General features: G+C 43.7%; 1 protein-coding gene across 3 annotated transcripts in view; it reads left to right on the forward strand.

Moving 5' to 3' along the window:
• ASTN1 (astrotactin 1) overlaps positions 1 to 25050 on the forward strand; it is a 345878-nt gene that overhangs the window by 171487 nt on the left and 149341 nt on the right. For 2 of the 3 annotated variants that reach the window (XM_081493881.1, XM_081493879.1), the window contains exons 7-8: positions 300 to 467; positions 10271 to 10355. In XM_081493881.1, coding sequence (XP_081350007.1) covers positions 300 to 467; positions 10271 to 10355 — 253 coding nt within the window. Of the gene's footprint in view, positions 1 to 299; positions 492 to 10270; positions 10356 to 25050 lie in introns of all 3 variants that reach the window. The other variant, XM_081493880.1, reaches the window with a different exon arrangement.

Raw genomic sequence — 25050 nt, forward strand, 5'->3', positions numbered from 1 at the left:
CCATCACAGAGCTGCTCTGTCCCTCTATCCCTTGGGTCCACCCTAGTAGAGATGGGATGGGGCGAGTCAGCAAGGGATGATATGGCAGGAGGTCCAAGAGGTGGCCGAGCGTCTGTCTGCTGACTCCTTGCTCTGTGACTCACTGTGGGCCAGGATTAGTAGAGGTAATGACCTTGGGTTGGGGCTAATCTGCAGAGCATCCCTTACTGTCTTCTGTGATGCGTGTGTATGTGTGTCGAGGGGTGGGTGGTAGGTGTTGTGTGCACACACAAGCACATCTCCTCTCTCTCCCCCTGCAGGGAGCCGCTTCATCTTGCTGGAGGGGAGCCAGTTGGATGCCAGTGACTGGCTGAACCCTGCCCAAGTGGTTCTCTTCTCTCAGCAGAACTCCAGTGGACCCTGGGCCATGGACCTCTGTGCCCGGCGGCTCCTGGACCCCTGTGAACACCAATGTGACCCTGAAACTGGTAGGCGGGAGCATCGGGCAGCGGGTAACTGTCAGAGTTCATGCCTCTTGCAACCACCCCCTCAAAATCCAGGCCACCCCTCCTGATTGACCTATTATCATTGGGAGCCAAGGCTGTGCAGACTGGCAGCATGTGGTTGAGCCCCTGAGTGTGTTGGCTTGAAATGTGGGTCATCTTCTGGCAGAAGCCTTGGAAGCATCCCGACTATAGCCACAAGCCCCACACATATCTCAGGATGACCTCCACAGCCCATTTCCCTCCAGTCAGGGGATATCAGCTACGGGGACTGAAATTGTTATGCATGTTTATTGCAGAAAATTTGGAAAATTTAGAAAAGCGTATAGAAGAAAATGATACTCATCTATAATTCTATCTCCTGGAGAAATCATTTAAAAATTTTAATGTCCTCCCTTCTGATCTTTTACAGTGACTGATTCTTAGAGGTTTGTAAGCACACTAAGTCCTGTAGAGTTTTCTTGATTTTTTTCACACATTCTATCATGGGAATTTTCAAGAAACACTAAGTAATCCTCAATAATGTAATTTCTAACGACCATTTGGTATTCCATTGTATGTCTGTATCATAGCTCATTTAAATAGTCCTGTATTATTTGACATTTAGGATGCATTAAATTTTTAATTTTTACAAATACTACTAAAATGAATATCTTTCCACATAAATGTAGGGCACGTTTGAAGTCATGTTCTTCAGATAAATCTTAGAAGAGAGATTACTGGGCCAAAGGGTATACGCATCTTTCAGGCTGTCATATTATCCAGTGTGGCTGGGACTGCTCTGAGACAGGGTTTGAATTCAGACACAGTATGCATTGGGGTGTTCACAGTGCTTCTTGAACTCGAAGATACCAGGAATATGGAGGCTTCATCCCAGGTTGCTTTGCACTTTCATTGCAGAAGGAGTTCATCTATGGTATTCTTTATAAAGACCTAGTTCCAGTAGATTCAGTACCACAGATAGCTCCTTCTCAGAGGCATGGTTCGGTTCAGTTCAGTTGCTTGTGTCCAATGCTCTGCGACCCCATGGACTGCAGCACACCAGGCCTCCCTGTCCATCACCAACTCCCGGAGGTTTCTCAAACTCATATCCATCGAGTCTGTGATGCCATCCAACCTTCTCATCCCCTGTCATCCCCTTTTCCTCCTGCTTTCAATCTTTCCCAGCATCAAGGTCTTTTCCAACGAGTCAGTTCTTCACATCAGGTGGCCAAAGTATTGGAATTTCAGCTTCAGCATCAGTCCCCCCATGAATATTCAGGACTGATTTCCTTTATGATTGACTGGTTTGATCTCTGTGCAGTCCAAGGGGCTTTCAAGGGTCTTCTCCAACACCACAGTTCAAAAGCATGAGTTCTTCAGCACTGAACTTTCTTTATGGTCCAACTCTCACATCCATATGTGACTACTGGAAAAACCATAGCTTTGACTAGATGGACCTTCGTTGGCAAAGTAATGTCTCTGCTTTTTAATATGCTGTCTAGGTCGGTCATAGCTTTTCTTCCAAGTAGCAAGCATCTTTTGATTTCATGGCTGCAGTCACCATCTGCAGTGATTTTGGAGCCCAAGAAAATAGTCTGTCATTGTTTGCATTGCTTCCCCATCTCTTTGCCATGAAAGGATGGGACTGGGACCGGATGCCATGATCTTCATTTTTTGACTGTTGACTTTTAAGTCAACCTTTCAACCTTTTAACTCTCCTCTTTCACTTTCATCACGAGGCTCTTTAGTTCCTCTTCACTTTCTGCCTTAAGGGTGGTGTCATCTGCATATCTGAGATGATTGATATTTCTCCCTGCAATCTTGATTCCAGCTTGTGCTTCACCCAGCCCAGCATTTTGCATGATGTAGTCTACACAGAAGTTAAATAAGCAGAGTGACAATATGCAACCTTGATATACTCCTTTTCCAATTTGGAACCAGTCTGTTGTTTCATGTCTGGTTCTAACTGTTACTTCTTGACCTGCCTACGGATTTTTTAGGAGGCAGGTAAAGTGGTCTGGTATTCCCATCTCTTTAAGAATTTTCTAGTTTGTTATGATCCACACAGTCAAAGGCTTCAGCGTAGTCAATGAAACAGAAGTAGATGTTTTTCTGGAATTCCCTTTCTTTTCCAACGCATGTTGGCAATTTGATCTCTGGTTCCTCTGCCTTTTCTAAATCCAGCATGAACATCTGGAAGTTCTTAGTTCACATACTGTTGAAGCCTTGCTTGGAGAATTTTGAGCATTACTTTACTAGCATGTGAGATGAGTACAATTGTGTGGTAATTTGAACATTCTTTGGCCTTGCCTTTCTTTGGGATTGGAATGAAAACTGACCTTTTCCAATCTTGTGGCCACTGCTGAGTTTTCCAAATTTGCTGGCATATTGAGTGCAGCACTTTCACAGCATCATCTTTTAGGATTTGAAATAGCTCAACTGGAATTCCGTCACCACCACTAGCTTTGTTCATAGTGATGCTTTCTAAGGCCCACTTGATTTTGCACTCCAGGATGTCTGGTTCTAGGTGAGTCATCACACCATCGTGGTTATCCGGGTCATTAAAATATTTTTTGTATAGTTTTTCTGTGTATTCTTGCCATCTCTTCTTAATATCTTCTGCTTCTGTTAGGTCCATACTGTTTCTGCTCTTTACTGAGCCCATCTTTGCATGAAATGTTCCCTTGGTATCTCTAATTCTCTTGAAGAGATCTCGTCTTTCCCATTCTATTGTTTTCCTCTATTTATTTGCATTGATCACTTAGGAAGGCTTTCTTATCTCTCCTTGCTATTCTTTGGGACTCTGCATTCAGATGGGTATATCTTTCCTTTTCTCCTTACCAGAGGCATGTTAAGATGCCTTAGAACCAGGGAAGGGGATGTACTGATATGTAAGACCCCCAAGTGAAACACTGTTGGAGTCTAGGGCCAGCTCCTCCGATTCTCTCTACCTCATGTACAACCCCCTCTTTTTCTTCCTCCTCCTATACACATGCACATACAGACACACACACACACACACACACACACACACAAGCACACACATACAGATGCATCTCAGTCAGGTGCCAGACTATAAGGATATCAGTAGAAGTTGCCTCCAAGAGACCTAGCTCTTACTTCTGTTATAATCCATTGCTGCAGCTCTCTAAGGGAATAACAGGTAACCGCAGCATCAAAAGTTCACCTTCTTAGGTCTAAAAGTTGTTGTTATGTGGGCCCATCGCAGAGATTCTAGGCCCCCATATGGAGGAGAAAGCACAGCATTTTTAACATCTGATGTCTAAGACTGTGCTTACTTGCTGCTCCTCCCACGCTGTCAGGCAAACACCAAACCAGACAGATGGGCTGTACACCATGCCCAAAAGCCAGCGTGCTCAGGAGAGAAAAGCGGGCTTATCTCAGCAGTGGGGCCTTTCCAGGCAACTGAGTAGTCTCTGTCCCCGCCCCCCCGACCTGCATGAGGAGACCCTGGCAATCTCACTTGTTAAAGTCATTTCTGAGAGAAGCGTGGCCTCCAGAGGGTCTTGGAAGCTTCACTTGAGGTTTTAAAGAACAAGAAGCTCTTTGAATAACATGTGGAAAGAGGGATTGATGTTTTAAGCTTGGGGGGTCTTATAGATAAACCCCTCCTTACTTTAGGTCAGTGCTCAAACTCCGTAAGAAGTACATGTCTTGCCCGAAGTCCCATGGCTACCGCAGGCAGAGTTGTTGTTCTATCCACCATGAAATCAGAGCAGAAATGGAGTTGTAAAGGTCAAAACCAACACACCTGTCGCTGTAACACTATTCACCAGTCACCATTGCTGGACATCTTTGTTTCCCAAGCTGGAAGCTGAAGAAGCTACTTGTCCACAGCGAAGCTCCCATCACCTCTTCAGCCCCTCCTGATGTCTCATTGCTAATCCTCACTGCAAATGCCTTTGGGAAGCCCCTCCCCTGCCAGTGGCTTCCCAGTATTTGTGGCAATTAATGAAATTCCAACTGGAAAGCCAGGGATGGAGGTTAAAACAAGAACCCCCAACAGAACTAAGGCACGATATCTTCATTCAGGGTAGCTGTTGGGAAATGATGGCTGCAGAGGCTTCCATTTCCATCAATGCTGGGGTTGGAAACCCTCCCCCTTCCCGCCCTGCTTCTGTCTGCGCAGGGGATGATGTGGTCATCCCACACACTCATCAGCAAGAAACTTTATCGCCTCCCACACTCCATCCTAGAGCCTTTCTCCAAGGAGCTGAGTGTGGGAATTGGCTGCAAGTCAAGCTCACGTTATTTTTGCAGTCCTCCAGCTAACTCACTTGGAAATGCCATAGTGTTGGGACATGTGCTTTCCCAGCCATGCTGAGGTCTCTGCCCATATGGATGGGTAGAACTGTGCAAGTGCACGTGTATACTTTTTCACACACACAAACACACATGTAAGCACTGGTGCTCAGTTACGGCAAAGGAGCACCACCTCCCCCCACCACCACCCCAGTGCCTGAAGCTCTCCTTAGGCATCCTTGCAACATGTTCCAAACTTAAGTGTGTGTTTACTCATCACCTGCACAGAGGTTTGGAGCACCAGGTATGGTGGGTGTTGTAGATGGTTGTTTAGTCTCGGTCATGTCCAACTCTTTGTGATGCCATGGACTGTAGCCCGCCAGGCCTCCCTATCCTTCACTACCTCTTAGAGTTTGCTCAAACTCATGTCCATTGAGTCGGTGATGCCATCCTAACATCTCATTCTCTGTTGTCCCCTTCTCCTCCCGCCCTCAGTCTTTCCCAGCATCAGGGTCTTTTCCAATGAGTCAGCTCTTTGCATCAGGTGGACAAAGTATTGGAGCCTCAGCTTCAACATCAGTCTTTCCAATGAATACTCAGGGTTGGTTTCCTTCAGCACTGACTGGTTTGATCTCCCTGTTGTCCATAGGACTCTCAAGAAAGAATCTTCTCCAGCACCACAATTTGAAAGCATCAATTCTTCAGTGCTCAGGTGGTGTAATGGGCCCCCAAATATGTTCACTTCCTAATCCGCAGAACCTGTTAAAATGTTATGTTACCTGGTAAAGATGAATTCAAGTTGCAGATGAAATTAAGGTTGCTAGACGTCTGATCTTAAGAAAAGGGGAGTATAATGAATTAATCAAGTAGGCCCAATGAAATCATAAGGGTGCTTAACAGTGGAAGAGGGAGGGAGAAGAGGCCAGAGTGATACGACATGAAAAGGACTCCACCAACCATTGCTGGATTTGAAGGTGGAGGAACCAGTGAATGCAGAAAGTGGATAAGGCAAAGAAAATGATTCTCCCCTCAAGCCTCTAGAAAGGAACACGGCCCCATGGACACCTTGTTTTTAACCCAGTGAGACTCACATCAGATTTCTGACCTGCAGAACTACAAGATAGTAAATTTCTCTTGTTTTAAACCACTAAGTTTGTGGTAATTTTTTATGGTGGCTATAGAAAAATAACACACCAGAGAAGGAGAAAAAGGACAGAGGAAAAATAAACATTGTTATGCCCTCTTTATTTCACCCCAGCATGGTTTATGGAGGGTGGCTACACAGACCTAGAGATGGGTCAGGAATTTGCAGGAGGCGTAGAGCTAGAAGAAACTTGAGATTCTTTTTCCGTTCCAGCCTCCCCTTGCCATTCTCCCACCACGCTATTTGGGCGGGACATTATGTACCTAAAGCTCCTAGCCTGGAAGCCCTCTGGCAACCACGTGCAGACTTTCTCTCCCAGATCCTCCAAGGATGGTAACCCTGAGTCTATCTCTGGTCATGTAGGGCTAACAGCAAACTACTGAAATTGTATCCTGCCTGGATCCAGCCAGGCGTTGACTTTTCCTGTGCTTTCTAAGGGTTTTTGTGGCAGCTATATCTTGGTTGATTGGTTTTCTGATGGCAATACAGACTGACTAGCTTCAGCAACCTCTCTCTCTCTGCTCCACTCCTGGCCTTTGTTCTTCCATATGGGCAGCTGTGGAGGTCTCACACACCTGCTGGATTTCACAGCTCCCATCATTTCTGGCCACAGACCTTCATTGCCCTTTTCAAGATATGTAGTAGCTTTCATGATTCTGCAAGGAGGATAGGCTTCCAAGCTAAATCAAGTTTTAATCACCATCCAACATGGTCACTGAAATTCCTTCTGTCGCAGATATTTGTGTGGGCCATTCCTGTCACGGAAGAAGTGTGTAAAACCTGGTGAGGGGCATTGACTAGTTCCCAGACTCACTCTAGCCCTCCTCCCCTTTCCTCGATTTGAATAAAGACCTCTCTCTTTTTCTCTCTTTAGTCTCCCCTAGTTTTCAGAACCCAGTTTGGCGGGGTACCACAGCTCCCATTTTGTTCCTGTCCCCTGGATTGCCCACTCACCCCAAACTCCTTTTGTGGGTCAGTTAAAGCACCTCGCGTCAGGGTGTACTTTTGGCTTATTTCCCTCTGTCTGTCCTCCCAGAGTCACGTGTGGCTGTTTGATTTGAGCCTGATGTCTGCCCAGAAGAGGAGACCAGGCAATTAGATGTTATTCCCTCTCAGATGTCTTATAAAGATTTCCCTTTTTGGATGAAGCATACGCAATTCATTTTAATAAAAATCAGCAGCTACCTGAAGGTTGGAGATGATCAGGGCTTTTTGGCATTGATCTCTGTATTTACTTCATGAAGAACTTGTGTTGAGCCCAGTCATGTCTGAGGAGCTCTGGCTTCAAGGTCTTCCTTTAACCCTTCAATGAGATTTGTGCCTCCATCCATCTGTGGAATGAGTGGAAAATGACCGAAGGCACTGCACGTCACAGAAGGTACCTCGAGGTATCTGCCTTCAGGGTGTCAAGCACAGAGCAAGTGTAAGCATCTCCAGGCCCTACATGGATCATCTCTTGGGTGGGGTTCTGCTCTTTGGCAATGTGGCTGCCTTTGAGTGCCTCCTGCAGGGCACGCTTCATCGTGGTTGGGCACTTTTCCGTGGCCGAGACACGTCTCTCCATTGGATTCCTATGAACACCACCACAGAGTCGGCACGTCATGTGTTCCCTGCCATCTGTCATAGCAGATGCAGAAACTGTAACACTTCGAGCTTAGGAGGGCATCCAACACCCTTGTGGGGTCTTTAAAATTCACAGCTAACAGTCAGAGCCTGTGCTTGCACGAAACCCCTCTTAAAGTCAAGATTTAGCAGTTGGTTGCCATAGCAACTTTCCTCATCAAGTCTGAACTCCTTTCAATGTAGATGGCCAAACTGGTTTTGAAGAGGCATACAGAAGAGGGAAGTTTGGTGAGTCCCAGAAATGAGGATGATTTAAGAGGCAAATTTTGGAACTCCTCAAACTCTAACCTGATATGTTTGAAACATCTCTCTGTTGCTCTGATTTGGGGCTGCATTTACCATTATATGGAGAAAAGCTTTTGTTATCAGTAGTGTGTCCCCAGATAGTAATGAGTGATGGAAACCTCGTAAGGGGATAATGACTATGAAGGCAATTTAAGGAAGGTAAATGTGCTCTACAAATTGTAGGTATTGCCATCATTAGGAAAATCAAGCTCTGCTTGAACTCTGGGTTGTTACTGCATTTATTTCTACACATTTTGTAGTAACTAGATATCAAGTGTGGAGGAATGATTCTCTTTTTTGTCAGTCTTTAATTCTATGCAAGGCATCCAGCCAAGAACTTTCTAAGAGTCAGAGTAATGGGTTTGACAACCTCTTGAGATTACTTCCTGTTTTGTAATATCATATCCATGCCTAAATGTCCACAAGGAAATTAAAAGATGATCTGCTTAAGGGAGAATCATATCTGGACAATTGATCCATTAATTGGCTTGATATTGGCATCTTGGGGAGAGGTGGTGGTATCTATAAATTTAGGGCACACTTTAATTAATTTGTTTATTATTGTCCATTATACAGTATTTATACAAGGTCTATTAAAAAAGAGGAAAAACTAGCTTGTTCCTGCCCTTGTGTAACTTGCAGTCTAGAGTCCATGCTTTCTTTGGAATTGATACGGTATGAAGCCCAGCTCCTGGTACTTCCCTTCTTGCCCTCCTCTGGTTCTTGTCCATTTTCTTTCCTTCTATCAGCAAAACAGCCTTCACCAGAAGTCTTATCATCAGCTGTGCTTTCTTATGTTTGACTCCCAGCTCCCTGACCATTCCTAGATTCAGCTCAGCACCTCTGAAGCCAGTAAATTGGAGTCTGGTGTGAATCTGGCCAATGTGGAAGCCTAAATTTGTCATCTAGAAGACAAAGCATTGATCTAACACTCCCTTTGTATCCCTCACAAAGGAAGTTACTCATTTTCACTCCACTCCTGAGCACCTTGACTGAGTCGGTACGGGAGAGGAAGATGAGTGTTATCTGGTTGTGAGACCCTGGTGGGCAGTAGCTTATAGGGCAATTTTGGCAAGAATGTCTGTGCTTAGAGTTTAACAAAAACTTCTTGCTCAGAGCCTACACAGTCCCTGCCCTCATAACTGTAAGGCCCCTTCACTTCATTTTTATTGTTTTTTATCTTTGAAAAGAGGAAATAGCTCTCAAAGCTATTATTCCACCTCTGTCCTTTTAGAATATCTCTTCCCAAGGAGATAAAGAAACCTTAGCCCTTGTCTCTGTAGGGTCTGGTGCCTTTATAGCAATTTTCAAGTTTTAGGGAGTCACACTCTGTTCTTTCACTACATACAAGTTAAGCAGCCTGTGAAACAGTACTGGTGCTGTAGTGAAACTGGTCTCAGCAGTTTAGGGATGCATAGCATCACCTAAGGAATTATTAATAGGAGGAAACTGTTACAATTTTCTTCAAAGTCATACTAAGTAGAGGAATGATTCTTGATTTTTTGGGCGGGTCTTGGATTGGCTGGTAAATCTGATGAACGTTATGGAAGACTGCTGAGGAAAGATGCATATAAACACACTATAGTTTTGCGTATGACTCCAGAGAGGCTGTGGACCTCTTGGTACCCTATCGGAGTAACAAATGATAATGAAACATAGTGATGCCATAAACAAACATAAGTGATCCTTCTGTTTATCAGCACAAAGATAATTAGCATTGGACTTCCCTGAATGTCCAGTGGTTAAGACGCCGCCTTCCAATGCAGAGGATACGAGCTAGATCCCTGGTTGGGTAACTAAGGTCTCACATGCCTTGGGGTGTAGCCAGAAATTAAAAAAAAAAAATTATAGCTATTTTCACTAAAAAACCTAGAGTTCTTATAAAATCATAATAGCTATACGTGGCCTTCTCTAAATATAGCAGTTGTTCTTGGGCTAGCAACACAGCCTGGTTGGGGAAAAAGGTCTGTAGTCAGACAGACATAGGTTCAAATATTAACTCTGCCGTTTAAAAGCTTTCTCCAGATCCCTTAATTTTTCTGAGGCTCAGTTTCCCTTATCAGCATAACATGGCTAATAATACGTACTTTTCAAGTTTCTTAGAAATATTTGATAAAATAACTCATGTGGTCGTTAAACATGTACTGATCATCTAATATGTACCTTGCAGTATTTGGCCACTGAGAAAATAAAGGTGAAAAAGTCCCTTGCTCAGCCCTTCTTGGATTTTGTGTCTGTGGAGCCCATGTAACAGGTGCTGTGTAAATGTTAGTTTCCTCCACTAGTGAAAGTCATCATGTAGTGAAAATGGACGATTGGTGGTATGTTCCTTTACGTGGGCAGTGGAGATGGGAAAGTATGGCATAATGGGATTTATAGCCTCATCCCTGCCACTGTTAGAGTTTGATCTGATCATTACATTTTCTCCAACATAGTCATGTCAATCAATTTCTTTGTGTTTCTTTTCCTTCTTCCTCACCCTGCTTCTAAGGGGAATGCCTCTGCTATGAAGGTTACATGAAGGATCCAGTACACAAGCATCTTTGCATTCGGAATGAATGGGGAACCAACCAGGGGTAAGTGAGGGGATGGCGAATTAGCCAGTTCCTGGATATTACCACTCCCTCAGGCAGACAGTATGCGGGACAATTGCGTCTAGAGGAACAGAGCTGAAGGGTGGTTCTATTCTGAACATCAAACGGGTGACGTGTCACTGTGCATTTCCATATTTACACCATCCCAGTGACGTCCATCTCTTCTTTCTCTCCGCTTATGCGTTCAGAGCGTCCAGCTGGGATCTGGGAATCAGGCGTCCTTTTCTTACCACCGTCAACCACGAGGATTCCACAGACAGGACTTAGCTGATGATTTTGTTGGAGACACGTGAAGATGCACAGACTCCAGCATAGCTCCCCCAGGGCTCCTGGAGCTTTGTGAGACTAACATGAGTAGAAGCTTGTTTTCACCAAGACTGTCAGAGAGGGTGAAATGCAAAGAGTCGGGGAAAGCAGGATTGAATTAAAGGAGTTTTGCCTGATCCCCCATTACCATCCCTCTGTGAGACCTTTGCTTTCTCTTGAGCACAGACAGCTGGGCTAAAATATTAATAGTTACCATGTCTGTTGCTTTGTTTTAAAATCTATTTTACTTTAAAAAATTTTTCATGGTGATAAAATATATATAACATAAAAATGATTATTTTCCCCATTATTAAGTGTACAATTCAGTGGCATTACGTACATTCATACTGTTGGGACACTATCACCACTATCTATCTTCTGTTGCTTTTTTTATCTTTTTATACTTTGTTTGGGTTGCTGAGAACCCATTTTCTGCCTCCACTGTGTTCAGTAGGAGAGTGTGGGGAGACAAGGGTCAATAAATGCTAACTAACAATAGCAGTCAGTGGGGCAGGGGAAACTGGAAATCAGGGCAAAAGCCCTCTCGGAGTGATTGCTTGGACTACAGAGTTGAAATGTATTTGTAGCCTAACAAGGTGGAAAAAAGAAACCACCATCACTTCCCACAGCACTACTGAGGACTCCTAGCCCTGAAGTTGATGCTTAGCCTCCTCTGTATGTTTCTGATGAGCCCAAACCTAGAATATTGAGTGTAGTTCTGGACTCTCAAAGCAATAAATATGGAGACAAATGGGAAAGAGTTTGGAGAAGAGCAATAAAAATGATTGAAGAGCCCAAGGGAGTGATTTATGATGAAGGGATGGAAGAACTCCACTCAGAGAACTTGGCCAGCTGATGACTAAGTCAAGGCATGATAGATGTCCATAGACGTTCAATGAGGGCAAATGTGCTGGAACGGGTTGAAGTTGAGCGATAAGGACAAGAGAGAATGAAGTTAAGGAGAGGAAATCTGAGTCACAGGTCAGAAAACTTGGGGGAAGTCAAAATGCCATGAAATTTCTCTGTTAGTGAAAATGAAGGATGGCTCCGTTTCTACTGAATTGGTGATTGTATCAGGGAGGCAGGCCGCAAAATGTAGAGGAAGGAGTTTGGAGAAGGGTAAATGCATATGAGGTGGCCTGCTGTTGAAAGATTGGTGGGGAGAGCTTGGCTCATAGACGCCAAGCAGAGTTTGAATAGCGTGCCATTCACCGTGCATGTGTAAAGGCAGTTCAGTCCTTTACTCTCTGACCCCTGACATGTTTGCATCCTTGCTGGGGCACCAGGATTTTAGCTTACATGATGGCTGAGGATCTCGTTGACTGTGATTCTTACTGAGCAAAATATTGGGAAAGTTGATGAATAACCGACAAAGAGATCTCTTAGCCTGCATACCTGCTGCTGAAGCAAACAATGACAAAAAATCATTTCACTCTGTGCCCTGAATGATCAGGGCTGGCTCTCTGCAATGATTGGATTTGGGAACTAATCGCTCAAGCCTCCATGCCCCTTGCCTTGTAGACAGATCATGTGAGGATGGGCCTGACTTCACTGGGTAATTGCACAAGGCTTCGTCATTCCCTCTGGCTGTGTGTAGAGACAATCTTAGGATGTAGACAAGAGCCTCCAGGGAAATGGTGGAGGCCCCACGATGGTGTCATTTAAAATAAGACAGGCAAAAGCCCCAAGTTACAGACTGACAGGAACATTAGCCCCAGGAAACAGACAAGTAGACCTAATCTGTCATTTCCATCTCTAATTTCCATTATTCTCTGATCATCACTGTCTACGAGGTCTCGTTTTGGACACTAATAAAATAATGGAGCAACTGTTAGGAGGTGGGGGGAAAGTGACTATCTGGAGAATAATGGAGCCAGGAGTGATAAGCAGCATGAGTTTATATGTATATAAAGAAGCGCCAGACAAAGGACTGCGTTTTCCTCCTAAAATGACAAGATAAATGAAAAGCAAAAGACGCCATATATCTTGATCTAAATCAGGGGTCTGATGCCATGTTTCTTTAAATTATTCTTACAAAATTAATCGAAATCGATTTGAACGTGGAAACTGTCACTTGAATCGAAAAGTACCTGACGGATTGCTAACTAATGACATGTATTGGGGTATTATGGAAAAATCAATGGTAGGCCTGATTTTCCTGAATATTTTGTTTAATGTTCCAGGAGGTGGAGGTGTATGGGAATTTATGTTTTTCATTTAGTATTCCTATATTGCATACGTTAAAATACCTGAACATTCTTTTGAAGTCAAACAACCAAATCTTAGGCTACTGAAAGCTAAGATGAATTCCCTTGTGAAAAATCTAGGTTAATGTACCAAAGGAAAAGTAGCAATGAAGCAGTCATGACTTTCAGACAAGGAAGAACATTGATCAAGGACATTAATACAAAAAAAAAAAAATATCCAGTGGATGATTCTGTGAGACAGAGAAGTTACCTGAAACTTTATCCAGCCACTGCATTGTGCTTCAGTTTACCTGGATCTATATGTGTTCATGTGAGTGTGGTATGTGATGTATGTGTGTGTGTGTGTGTGTGTGTGTGTGTGATGTGTGTGTGTGTGTGTGTGTGTGTGTGTGTGTGTGTGTGTGTGTGTGAGCTGGTTTATTGATAGAACTCCCCTCACTGCTCCAAGATTCCCTGGTGGCTCAGACAGTAAATAATCTGCCTGCAATATAGGAGACCTGGGTTCAATCTCTTGTTTAGGGAGATCCTCTAGAGAAGGAAATGGCAACCCACTTCAATATTCTTGCCTGGAGAATGGGCAGGAGAAACTGGCGGGCTACAGTCCATGGGGTCGAAAAGAGTCAGACACAGCTGAAGCAATTAACAAACACTTTCTCACCATGTCATTCCATCGTTTACTCTCTCACTCATTCATGTTTTCAGCAAATATATTCACTGTATTGCCCATTGTGGCCCAGGATAGGCTAGGTTGCTAATTATAAGAAGAAGATGTTGTCTCTGCTCTGGAAGAACTAATAGTCTAGATAGATAGGTGGGCACATACAAGGAAATTGCAGTGAATTCTAAAACCAGTTAAAGGGTTCAGTTCAGTTCAGTTCAGTCACTCAGTCGTGTCCGACTCTTTGTGACCCCATGGACTGCAGCATGCCAGGCCTCCCTGTCCATCACCAACTCCCAGAGTTTACTCAAACTCATGTCCATTGAGTCAGTGATGCCATCCAACCATCTCATCCTGTTGTCCACTTCTCCTCCTGCCTTCAATCTTTCCCAGCATCAGGGTCTTTTCAAGTGAGTCAGCTCTTCACATCAGGTGGCCAAAGTATTGGAGTTTCAGCTTCAACATCAGTCCTTCCAATGAATATTCAGGACTGATCTGCTTTAAGATGGACTGGTTGGATCTCCTTACTATCCAAGGGACTCTCAAGAGTCTTCTCCAACACCACAGTTCAAAAGCATCAATTCTTCGGCGCTCAGCTTTCTTTATAGTCCAACTCTCACATCCATTCATGGCCACTGGAAAAACCATAACCTTGACTAGATGGACCTTTGTTGGCAAAGTAATGTCTCTGCTTTTTAATATGCTGTCTAAGTTGGTCATAACTTTGCTTCCAAGGAGTAAGCGTCTTTTAATTTCATCAGCAGTCACCATCAGCAGTGATTCTGGAGCCCAAAAAAATAAAGTCTGTGACTGATTCCACTGTTTCCCCATCTATTTGCCATTAGGTGATGGGACCAGATGCCATGATCTTAGTTTTCTGAATGCTGAGCTTTAAGCCAACTTTTTCACTCTCCTCTTTCACTTTCATCAAGAGGCTCTTTAGTTCTTCTTCACTTTCTGCCGTAAGGGTGGTGTCATCTGCATATCTGAGGTTATTAATATTTCTCCCGGCAATCCTGATTCCAGGTTGTGCTTCATCCAGCCCAGCATTTCTCATGATGTACTCTGCATGTAAGTTAAATAAGCAGGGTGACAATATACAGCCTTGACGTACTCCTTTCCTTATTTGAAACTGGTCTGTTGTTCCATGTCCAGTTCTAACTGTTGCTTCCTGACCTGCATACAGGTTTCTCAAGAGGCAGGTCAGGTGGTCTGGTATTCCCATCTCTTTCAGAATTTTCCACAGTTTGTTGTGATCCACACAGTCAAAGGCTTTGGCATAGTCAGTAAAGCTGAAATAGATGTCCTTCTGGAACTCTCTTGCTTTTTCAACGATCCAGCAGATGTTGGCAATTTGATCTCTGGTTCCTCTGCCTTTTCTAAAACCAGCTTGAACATCTGGAAGTTCATGGTTCACGTACTGTTGAAGCCTGGCTTGGAGAATTTTGAGCATTACTTTACTAGCATGTGAGATGAGTGCAATTGTGCGGTAGTTTGAGCATTCTTTGGCTTTGCCTTTCTTTGGGATTGGAATGAAAACTGACCTTTTCCAGTCCTGTGGCCACTGCTGAGTTTTCCAAATTTGCTTGCATATTGAGTGGAGCACTTTCACAGCATTATCTTTTAGGATTTGAAATAGCTCAACTGGAATTCCATCACCTCCACTAGCTTTGTTCATAGTGATGCTTCCTAAGGTCCACCTGACTTCACATTCCAGGATGTCTGGCTCTAGGTGAGTGTTCATAAAGGTTTGAGCAAAGCTTAATAGGACTACAGTTTAAGGGATTCCTTGTGTGACATCCCAGAATCTGGAATATAGTTTCATGGAGATGTTAGATCCTAAACTGTTCAGTTTAACAGGTACCAAAGGTAATTCTAAACAGAAAGAACAGCATATGCCAAGGCATGGAGACTTAAGAAGCATGATTTTTCCAGAAATGACAAACAAGTCAGTGTAGCTTATAGGTGCAGTTCACAGAGACAGGAGAAGAGGCTGGTAAGGTGGATAATGACTAGATCTTGGGGACTTCCCTGATGGTCCAGTGACTTAAGACGATGTGCTCCCAATGCAGGGGCCTGGGTTTGATCCCTGGTCAGGAAACTAGATACCACATGCCACAACTAAAGATCCTGTGTGCTGCAACTGAGTCCTGGCACAGCCTAAAAAATAGACTAGATCTGAAGAGCTCTTGCTTACTAAGGCCTTGAACCTTAAAGCTCCATATGTACACCCCTTGAATGATAAGCAGGAGGTGCCTGTATATGTGGTAGATTATTCTCTCACTGCATGTTATTTTTCTGGACCCTTCAAAATAAGTTAAGAGATCCTGAAAATAAAGCAGAACAAACACACAAGAAACCTCTCAAGACTATCTAGTTTTACTTATCTGGATTCTGCAAGTAAAACATAGTCTTAAAATTATCCTATAGATAAAAGTTTTCAAGACCACACAGCAAAGAGTTTAAGAAAACTGGGGACCATATATGTATGTGATATGTAAATTGAGGAGGTTCCAACCATCTTGGTGACTCTGGTTTTGCCAAAAATGCCCAAGGAGTAGTGAGGCAGGTTGAGACATTCATGTGTGAATCTTGGTAATAGTGTCAATCACTGTGGTTCACCCAAGTGACAGGATCCAGGCAGGGTGGCAGGTTGTAAAATCAATGAACTTATTACACAAGACGCTCCGATTCACTAAAAGTAAAAATAGCTTCAGAAAGATTTAAACAAAGTCATGGATGACAGACTTCTAATGAGTTATTAAAAGAACATGGGATGTTTGAGGTTACATCCTTGGTCTCCGAGGTTGGCAACAAAATCAATCACTGCCTGCCTGACCCAGCACCCCTAGTAACCGGGTGCCCAGCAGAAGACCTAGGATGTGAGGGTCCTACCTTGACACAGGGCTTTACCATGTCTCTGTCTAACCTGTGTGGATTCACAAGTGCTCAGCCTTCTGACTCCTGTGGCCGCATAGACACAGCCAGAGGCCCTTAGGGTCTCTATATGGTGTTTGTCTGCTAGGACAACAAGGACAAATTGAAAATTTTCACAGACAAGAAAAGTGAAAGTCACTCAGTAATGTCCAACTCTTGCGACCCCCTGGATTATACAGTCCATGGAATTCTCCAGGTCAGAATACTGGAGTGGGTAGCCTTTCCCTTCTCCAGGGGATCTTCCCAACCCAGGGATCGAACCTAGGTCTCCCACATGCCAGGCGGATTCTTTACCAGCTGAGCAACAAGGGAAGCCCAAGAATACTGGAGTGGGTAGCCTATCCCGTCTCCAGCAGATCTTTCCAACCCAGAATCGAACCACGGTCTGCTGCATTGCAGGTGGATTCTTGAAACCAATTATGTCAATAAAGACAAGAAATGAAACCAATAGATGAGGGTAGGGGGCCGGCAAGAGAGATTTATTTACATGAAAATATGAGAGGAGAAAAAACAAATATATTTAGCTACTTTGGAGGTTATTAAGAAAGGCTCTAATGATGTCTTTTGATAAAGAGTGGACCCAACAGCCTCTTGATATGTTTTTCAGAACACCACCATTAGATTACATTCATGCATTTGAAGGTGTTCCCAGTAAAGAGCAGTCTGATTTCTTATTCTGGCATCTCAGATACACAGGGTGACACCAAAGAGATTCCCCACTGGAGAACATAGTACTAGATTTCAGTTCTGAAGGATGGTGATGGAGTGATGATTTATGAGATGGAAAGAGACCAGCTGTGGAAAATGAACAGGTGTTTCTCCAAGGTTTTAAAAGCCAGTGTCAGAACTAGACCTGTTCATCAGAGCACTCCCCTCACTGCCTGCTCAGGAAGCAACTAACCTACCATGGTATCCCCTCAGATTAGTGCATGTGTGTGCATGTGTTACACTCTCATACAGCCCATGCCATCTTAATAAGGCCTCTTTGTTGTCTCAGGTACATACTGTTCTGTCTATTTCTACAACTCCTCGCTGCTCCTCACCCTCCCAGGAGTGACTGCTTGGGGATTCTAAGTCTGTACAAGAAACAAATGTCCCACACCAGAGCATCCGATTTCCTTTTCCAGCCAAGAAGGAGGACGGTGTTTGTCATGGTTGGTCTCAGCCCCTCTGTCTTTTTCAGAAATGTCCTTGACAGAAGGTAATTTTATTTAAGTCTGTCTGAATGATGCCATCCTAAACATTTCCCTAGAGACCACTCACAGGAAAATGACCACAGCCCAGCGTCTGGGAGGCTGCCTTTGCCTCTGGGTTCTAGGTGTTAGCAGAGACCGACCTACGCAGATTATTCAAAAGGATCCAAAATCCATTCTCCCCTGCAGACCCCCTAAAACTGAGCAGGAATGTTCTCTCAGCTGTCTGACCATCAAAGAGCAAATGCGGAACCGTTGTAGGGCAGCGACTAGAATGCTGGGGGGTAGCTCTGATTCCCAGCCCAGGTCGTGGGCAGTGTTTGACCTTCCCTGACCTGCCCGAGGTCTCGTCAGAAGTGACTCAGATGGAGTCAGACAGCCCTGTGAGACACATGACATTTCCTGACTTTCTTTTGTCCATTTCTAGCTCATCATCTGGCTTTTACGTCCCCACCCCCATGCTTGTCTGTGTCAGTGATGCCCTATTCACCTTCCTCCAGCCCCACCCCCCCGCCCCAGACAAGATTTGCAGGCCAGCCTGCTGCTGCTCTTTTATCTCTGGGCACCCTCCTCCCCTTCCCTGCAGCCCTGGCTTCACTGTCTGTGCCCAGCTCCTGTCACTGCCATGCCAGGCACAAATGTGATTACCCTCCCATTAGCTCTCTTTATTCTCCTTTTTTCTGTGTGTGTGTGTGACTCCTTCTAATTACCCCTCACTCATTCCCTTCTTCCTAGTGAGGGTTTCTAGTATTTTTATTTGGCCTTTTATTTCTCATTCTCCTTTTCTTTCCTCCCTCTGTTTTTTTTTCCTTGCATCTCTTCCTCTTCCTCCAGGAGTCAGTAGAAATGTGACTGTCCTTTCTTCCATCCATTTCAACAGCAAACAGGTCATCTTAGCTCTTCGAATGAAACCTAATGTTGCTAGTTTCTTCTCTCACCAGTAGCTCTGATGTAGCCTGATTCCAGCTGAAATGTTACAAGGAAAACTGACTCCTGCTGGTTAAGCAGGCAGGAACTGAATGGAAAGTGGATCTCCACCTACCAAGATGACCTCAGATGGGCTTAAGGGGATCAAGTCCCCCCCTGTTGGCTCAGGGAACCCTGCATCTCATTCTTAGGGATTTTCTCAAGTGGCAGCATGTTTAATTTGACCCATTTTCACGGCAAACGTGTGGTCAGTCAGCTGAGTACAGCCGTATGCTTTATGTGTTGCAGGTAGACAGCTGGCAGAAAGAGCAGCTAATGACTGAAACCTCGCCCTTGTGGGCCCAAGCAAAGCAAACCCTGAGAGGCTGGGAGGGATAGGGCAGCGCGGTTAGGGGAGGGGACATCTGCCCTGATGCCCACCTTTTTCTAATTTGCACAAAGGCGCTTGAGGAGCTTGTACTCCCTTGGTGGTAATTGTCTTAGGTAATGCCCTTTGCTCCCCTCTTAGAGGCAACTTGAACCTTCTTAGTTACTTGGGATGATACAAGAGCAAAATATGCCCTAACAATTGACTCTCTGATGCCAGTTCATAGAGCAGATACTCAAGAATCATCTGGGGAGCTTATTTAAAATACTGACTTTTGATTGCTGCCCCATGAGATTTTAGTTTCATGGATCTGAGCAAGGGCCCGGACTCTGTACATATGAAAAGCTCCCCCATATGCTTCTGCAGTCCAGCTAGACTTTAGAGCCCTTCCTGAGCAAGGTGTGGAGTCTCCACATCCCCCCATGCCCCAGGAAGACATCCTCTTACCCGCACACCATCCCCCCTGATGAAAATAATGGGCTTGTAGACTAGTGGCTTAGTGCATCTGAAAGGAGTCTTGCATTTTACTGATTGGGAACTGGAGGCCCAGAGAGTTGAAGAAACTTGTTCAACATAGCCAGTGGCCAAGCTTTATAGTGACAGGTGGGTACTGGAGATAAATCAGTCGAGTAAATACTGATTTCAAAGAGGTCTCAGTGTGACAAGCATGTGACATTCTGAAAGTCAGTCATCAGCTGTAGAAGAGAGGCGGGCATTCTGTGGTCCCCACCTGCTTCTCTACATCCTCCCCAGGGCACCAAGGGGGCTCAGCTTCATCCCACCCTCCCCCACGTGACAAGCATCTACAGCCCCCCTACAGTACTGCCTACCCCCTGGAGGAGGGTGGAACCTCCAGTGTTCTCTCTGACTAGTCCAGTCACAGCACCAAGAGACTTACTTTAAACAGCGCTGGAGGCAGGAACACTCATATTTCCTCCAACATGACCACCAGGGTGAAAAAAAAATCAACCTCAATTTACCCTCCCATCTGCTCAAGAATGGAAGATAAATTGTTTCAATTTTATAGAAACGAATGTTTTATGTCTGGCCCAGGCTTTCCAGATAGTGTCCTGAATTTATATATTCTACTGAATGCATGGATGTTTTCTACTAGAAATGCTCCCCGGACCTCCGGCTTCTTTGGGTTTTGGTCTGAGAATACTGGGTTTGAGAGTGCTGTCATTTTCTCGGGCTTTGGAGATCTTGGCTATTTATCTTTTTTTTCTTTAAAATAAATAGAAAAAAAATCCATCCGTTATCCCATGCTCAGAGAAAACCACTGTTAGCATTTTGGCATCTTTCTTCCCCATTTCTTTTTCTATGAATCGAAAGTTTTACTTCCCACTGCCGTCCCCCCAATTCTGAATGCATTTTGTTCACTTTCACTATTTGGTAATGAGCATGTATTATTTTTGTAACCATAAAATTTGGGGGAAATTTAAGAAGGAAGCTTTAAAAGTGTCATTGGGGTACATTATTTTTCTCAAAATGTTTTCTCAGGGAAGTTATTCTTAATGTCTAACTGACAACCCTCAGTTTAAAACCTGGTTTTGGAGGAAGAAGAAAATGGCTTAGAGTCTAGTGTTCAGGTCAGATTCCTCTAAAGTACACATCACTGTAAGTTTGTGTATAACAAACGGCTGGATGAACATCAAGAAGTGACCCTCAAATTCAGCACAGTCTTTAATGAAGTACAACTTCAATGTCACTAGAGATTTTCAGCAAGCCCTCAGATAATGCTGATTAATTGCTGCCATTTATTAAGTGTGTAATGCTGGGCTGTGTTTTTTTTTTTTTTAATATCATCACTAATCTTGATTAAAATCCTCCAAACTGGTTAAGAGGTAAGCAGTTAGTAGTGTTTATTCCATTTACAACTTCTGTGAAAGCAATTTCAGTAAAAGTCATCTTAAGGTTTAGTCTTCCTAGATAAGTATTTTGAATTCTTGTTCAAACATTCACACTAGAATTTTTTTCCTAAGTTTTAACTTTATATAATTTCAGAAATTGGAGAGCAAGCATTTTGTCACTGCACATCTTGGTTTTTACTTGATCTTTCTTGTTGTTCTTATAAAAGAAATGCATATAATTAGTGGAAAATCTAAAAAAAAGAGAGAGAGGAAAAAAACCCCACAGAACAGTAAAAAGGAAGCAATCCAAGCCACCTGAAGTGGCATCTCCTAAAGCGAACACATTCTCAACTCTTTCGTTTGTTTAGCGATAATATTTTTTTTAACAAAAATCACATTATATTGTCATATCTCTTGCTTTGTCTTATATATTCACATATGCATATACACACATACACACATATATGTGTATATTTAATAAGAAAGGTACCTGTTTTTATGTGGGGCTCAGTAGTGTGGTGACCAGGGTCACAGTGGTGAACAGAATTACCTGATGCCAACATCTAAGCTTGTCTCACTAAATCATGATACAGCTCAATGGTTGGGATAATCTTTTCCTTCCCTGGTATTCTCCTTCCCACCAAGTTTATTAACCTTTCCACACGGTTTTCCACACTGAAAGCGTTATTGTTAGCTTGAGGAGAGATAGCCTGGAAACCAGGCTTTTCAGCTGAGGTTGGCTTTTGGATCTAAGATCTTTGGATGGAGCAGAGTCCCCAGATTTCTGTTGCTGAGGACTGTGAAAGGAGGCCATGAACAGCTGTTCAATGCCCTGATGCCACACTCACCCAATTAGCCCTGGAGGTGGAGGATTTCCATGTGGCTGCCCAGACCACAGTGCTTGGCATGGGCTTCTTCTGATTCTGATGTACAGCAGGGTCTCCCTTGCTCACAACCAAATGAGAAAGATGGCTTTGTTTATGTATTCATTATTTATTGACGTATAGTTGATTTATATTAGTTTCAGGTGCACAACATAGTGGTTCAATATTTTTATAGATTACACTCCATTCAGAGTTATTGTAAAACATTGGCATGCATCCCTATTTGTATCGTAGTTTGTACCTCTTAATCCCCTGCTCTCATCTCACTCTTGCCCACTTTCCTCTCCCCACTGGTAACTACTAGTTCTCTGTATCCATGAGTCTGTCTCTGTCTTGTTGTACTGCTTCCATATGAGAAGGATAACTTTAAATGGAGTGGATGCTCACCATGGTGGGATAGGAGGGTATTTCATACTGGGCGAAGCCTATCGAGAGGGAAATTAGCATCAGTGCTGGACTTCCCTGGTGGTCCAGTGGGTAAGAATCCTCCTGCCAGTGCAGGGTACACAGGCTCAATCCCTGTCCCGGAAGATCCCGCATGCCATGGAGCAACTAAGCCCATGCACCACAACTACTGAGCCCGAGCTCTAGGACTGGTGCTCTGCAAAAAGAGAAGCCCAGGCACCATAACAAAGAGTGGCCCCTGCTCGCCACAACAAGAGAAGGCCTGTGTGCAGCGATGAAGACCCAGCACAACCAAAAATTAAAAAATTTAAAAAACAAAAATGGTCAATGCCAGTGAGCCTTAGTACTTTACATGCCTGGTGTTATAGCATTTCCCACACTCTACCCTTCAGATGCAGTAGTAGTAATAGTCATTATACTAATACAGTAACAATAACAGCTGACACTTACATAGTTCTTGGGATGCACCTACCAGCCTTCTATGCTCTTTTCACGTACCAACAAATTTATTTCTCATTTCAACACTTTGAGTAGAAACTATTGTTGTCCTCCTTTTACTGATGAATCTATTGAATATTGCAGCAATATTCAAAGTCTCATGGACAAGAAAAGAAAATCTCAGTCCCAAAGGAAAACTTTTTCTTGCCAAACTTCTCAAGGGCTACTGTTCTGAGAGTCTCAAAATGAAAGCAGGAGAGAAACTACCGTTCAACCTTGAGGCTCTAGTGGCAGGGGATCCCTGTGAGTAGATGCCTTGATTAAAGCAATGACAAGGATGCAGTCTGTAGTTAAGCATCTCTTCCTGAATGATGGTGTGTCCCAGAGAAAGTGGCAAGTCCCTAAAGGAACCTAGCTGGAGGCCTAAACTGGGGCCTCGTAACTGCTGGGGCCAGGCACCTGTTACTGAGGAGCTCTGTGCTATGACTCATGTAAAATTATCACTGTGGATTCAAGTCAAGATGGTCCATTATACCAGAGGTCATGGCATACTCTTCACCATGGACCCTTTGCAGCATTTCATTTGCCCATTTACCGGCACAAATGTGGGAGACAAAAGCACCAAGGCAAGTCCTTGCTATTGGCGAAGTTTAGTGCCTTTGCACAGTGTGTCAGGAGCGAGGTCCTTATGTTTGAAGGATGAGGCCATCCATTTTCTTCAGGCTACTTACTCTGGAAAGAACATAGTCTGGGATATGTTCAGAGGTTTTTCTTTCCAGATACAGCCTTAAATGTTATTAACCAGAGTTTGCTTAATAGCCTTGGTCAAACAGTCTCCTCGTAGCCAGGAGCTGTGGACACCTCACCTCCAAGAGTAGTTACGTTCACCTGGTCATGTTTTCTTCTCTATAGGAGGCAGCAGAGCACAGTGGGAAGAGCTCAGAGTTGGAGTCAGACAGGCTTGAGATTCTACTACAAGCGCTTTATTTTTAGCTATAGCTTCATAACTCTTTTGAGCCTCAATTTCCTTTTCGGTAAAAAGAATGCTGCACTCGATAATGTTACATAAAACATGTAAGCACTCAATAAGTGGTGGCATTAAGTATCCCACTGATGGTGTTTTGCATTGGTCATTGCCTCATTTATGTTCTTTGAACTGCCTCCAAATGATGTGATCTTAACATCAATTTGGCAAGTGGGGTTGAGAATAATCCACCTCTAGAATGTAAATTCCACAAAGGTGTAAACACCGTCTCTTGTCTTCATTGCATTGTCAGACCCTAACACACTGCTTGGCACATAGATAATACTCAATAAATATTTGTTAAAGAAATAAAGACATGTGTTCATCTTTGGGCAAGATGTACACAGACCTCTTTTCTGAACCTAATTGGATCTTTAGACTCTCTCATGAGAGTGGTGACTCGCCTCCCTAATTTCAGGAAGTGGGAGTAAGAATATCAGCTGAATCACTCACAGATCTACACACTCAGAGCCGGGAGCCCACCTCAAAGCCATGTCATCTCACCTGCCACCTGGAATAGGAATCCCTCCTACAGCCTTTCTCACAGATGGCCACCTGAATGCTCTCAGTGACTGTGTTCTTGGAAAAGGCAGCTCATTTCATTGTTGTAAGGCAAATTCCTAGACAGTTCTCCTTTAGGCTGAGCCAAAATAGGTTTTCCTGTAACTTGCACCAATTTGGTCAGCTCTGTCCTTTGGAAACAATACATATTGATTTCCTTTTTCTATGCTCAGGACTGCTAGCTTATATGGTGCCTTTGCATGCATTAGAAAAATGTGCTTACCTGTTGCAGGGTGTAGGGTGGATGCCTGTGAACAAATAGGACCACACATTACATGTTAGTGTTTCTTTCTTTTAATATTTATTTATTTGGTGGCACTGGTTCTTAGTTTCAGCACACGGGAACATCAGTCATCATTGTAGCATGTGGGATATTTTAGTTGCGGTATACTGCATCTTTTGTTGTGGCATGTGGGATCTGGTTCCCTGGCCAGGGATCAAATCTGGGCCCCCTGCATCAGGAGCAGGGAGTCTTAGCCACTAGACCACCAGAGAAGTCCCTAATGTTTCGAATAGTTGTGATAATCTCCCCCAAGCCTTCTCTTCTGAATATACCTAATTCCTTCAGCTGTTCTTTAGATCGCAATTTTCCTGAATCCCTTAAAGACCCTACCAACTGCATTCTGAGTCTCCCTAGTTTTTCATGATGCCTTTCAGGATATGTTGCCCAGGACTAATCAATCTACCCTATAGAAAGGATCATGTCTGTTTCTTCCCCTGCATTTTCTATTAATGAATTTCAAGCCAGGTTTGTGTTAGGCCCTTTAAGAGAAGAGCTGTGGTGTTAGCTTATATTTAGCTTATGGTCAACTAAAGATCTTTTTCACAGGGACCGCTGTCAAAAAGGGAAAGTATATTTAAGACTGAAGTCAATTTTCTTAACCTAAATTCAGGTCTTATATAAAACTCTATTAAATTTT

The sequence above is a fragment of the Giraffa tippelskirchi genome, chromosome 5 (genome assembly GCF_054371585.1).
Source record: "Giraffa tippelskirchi isolate mGirTip1 chromosome 5, T2T-mGirTip1v1.2.pri, whole genome shotgun sequence".
NCBI classification, from domain to species: domain Eukaryota; kingdom Metazoa; phylum Chordata; class Mammalia; order Artiodactyla; family Giraffidae; genus Giraffa; species Giraffa tippelskirchi.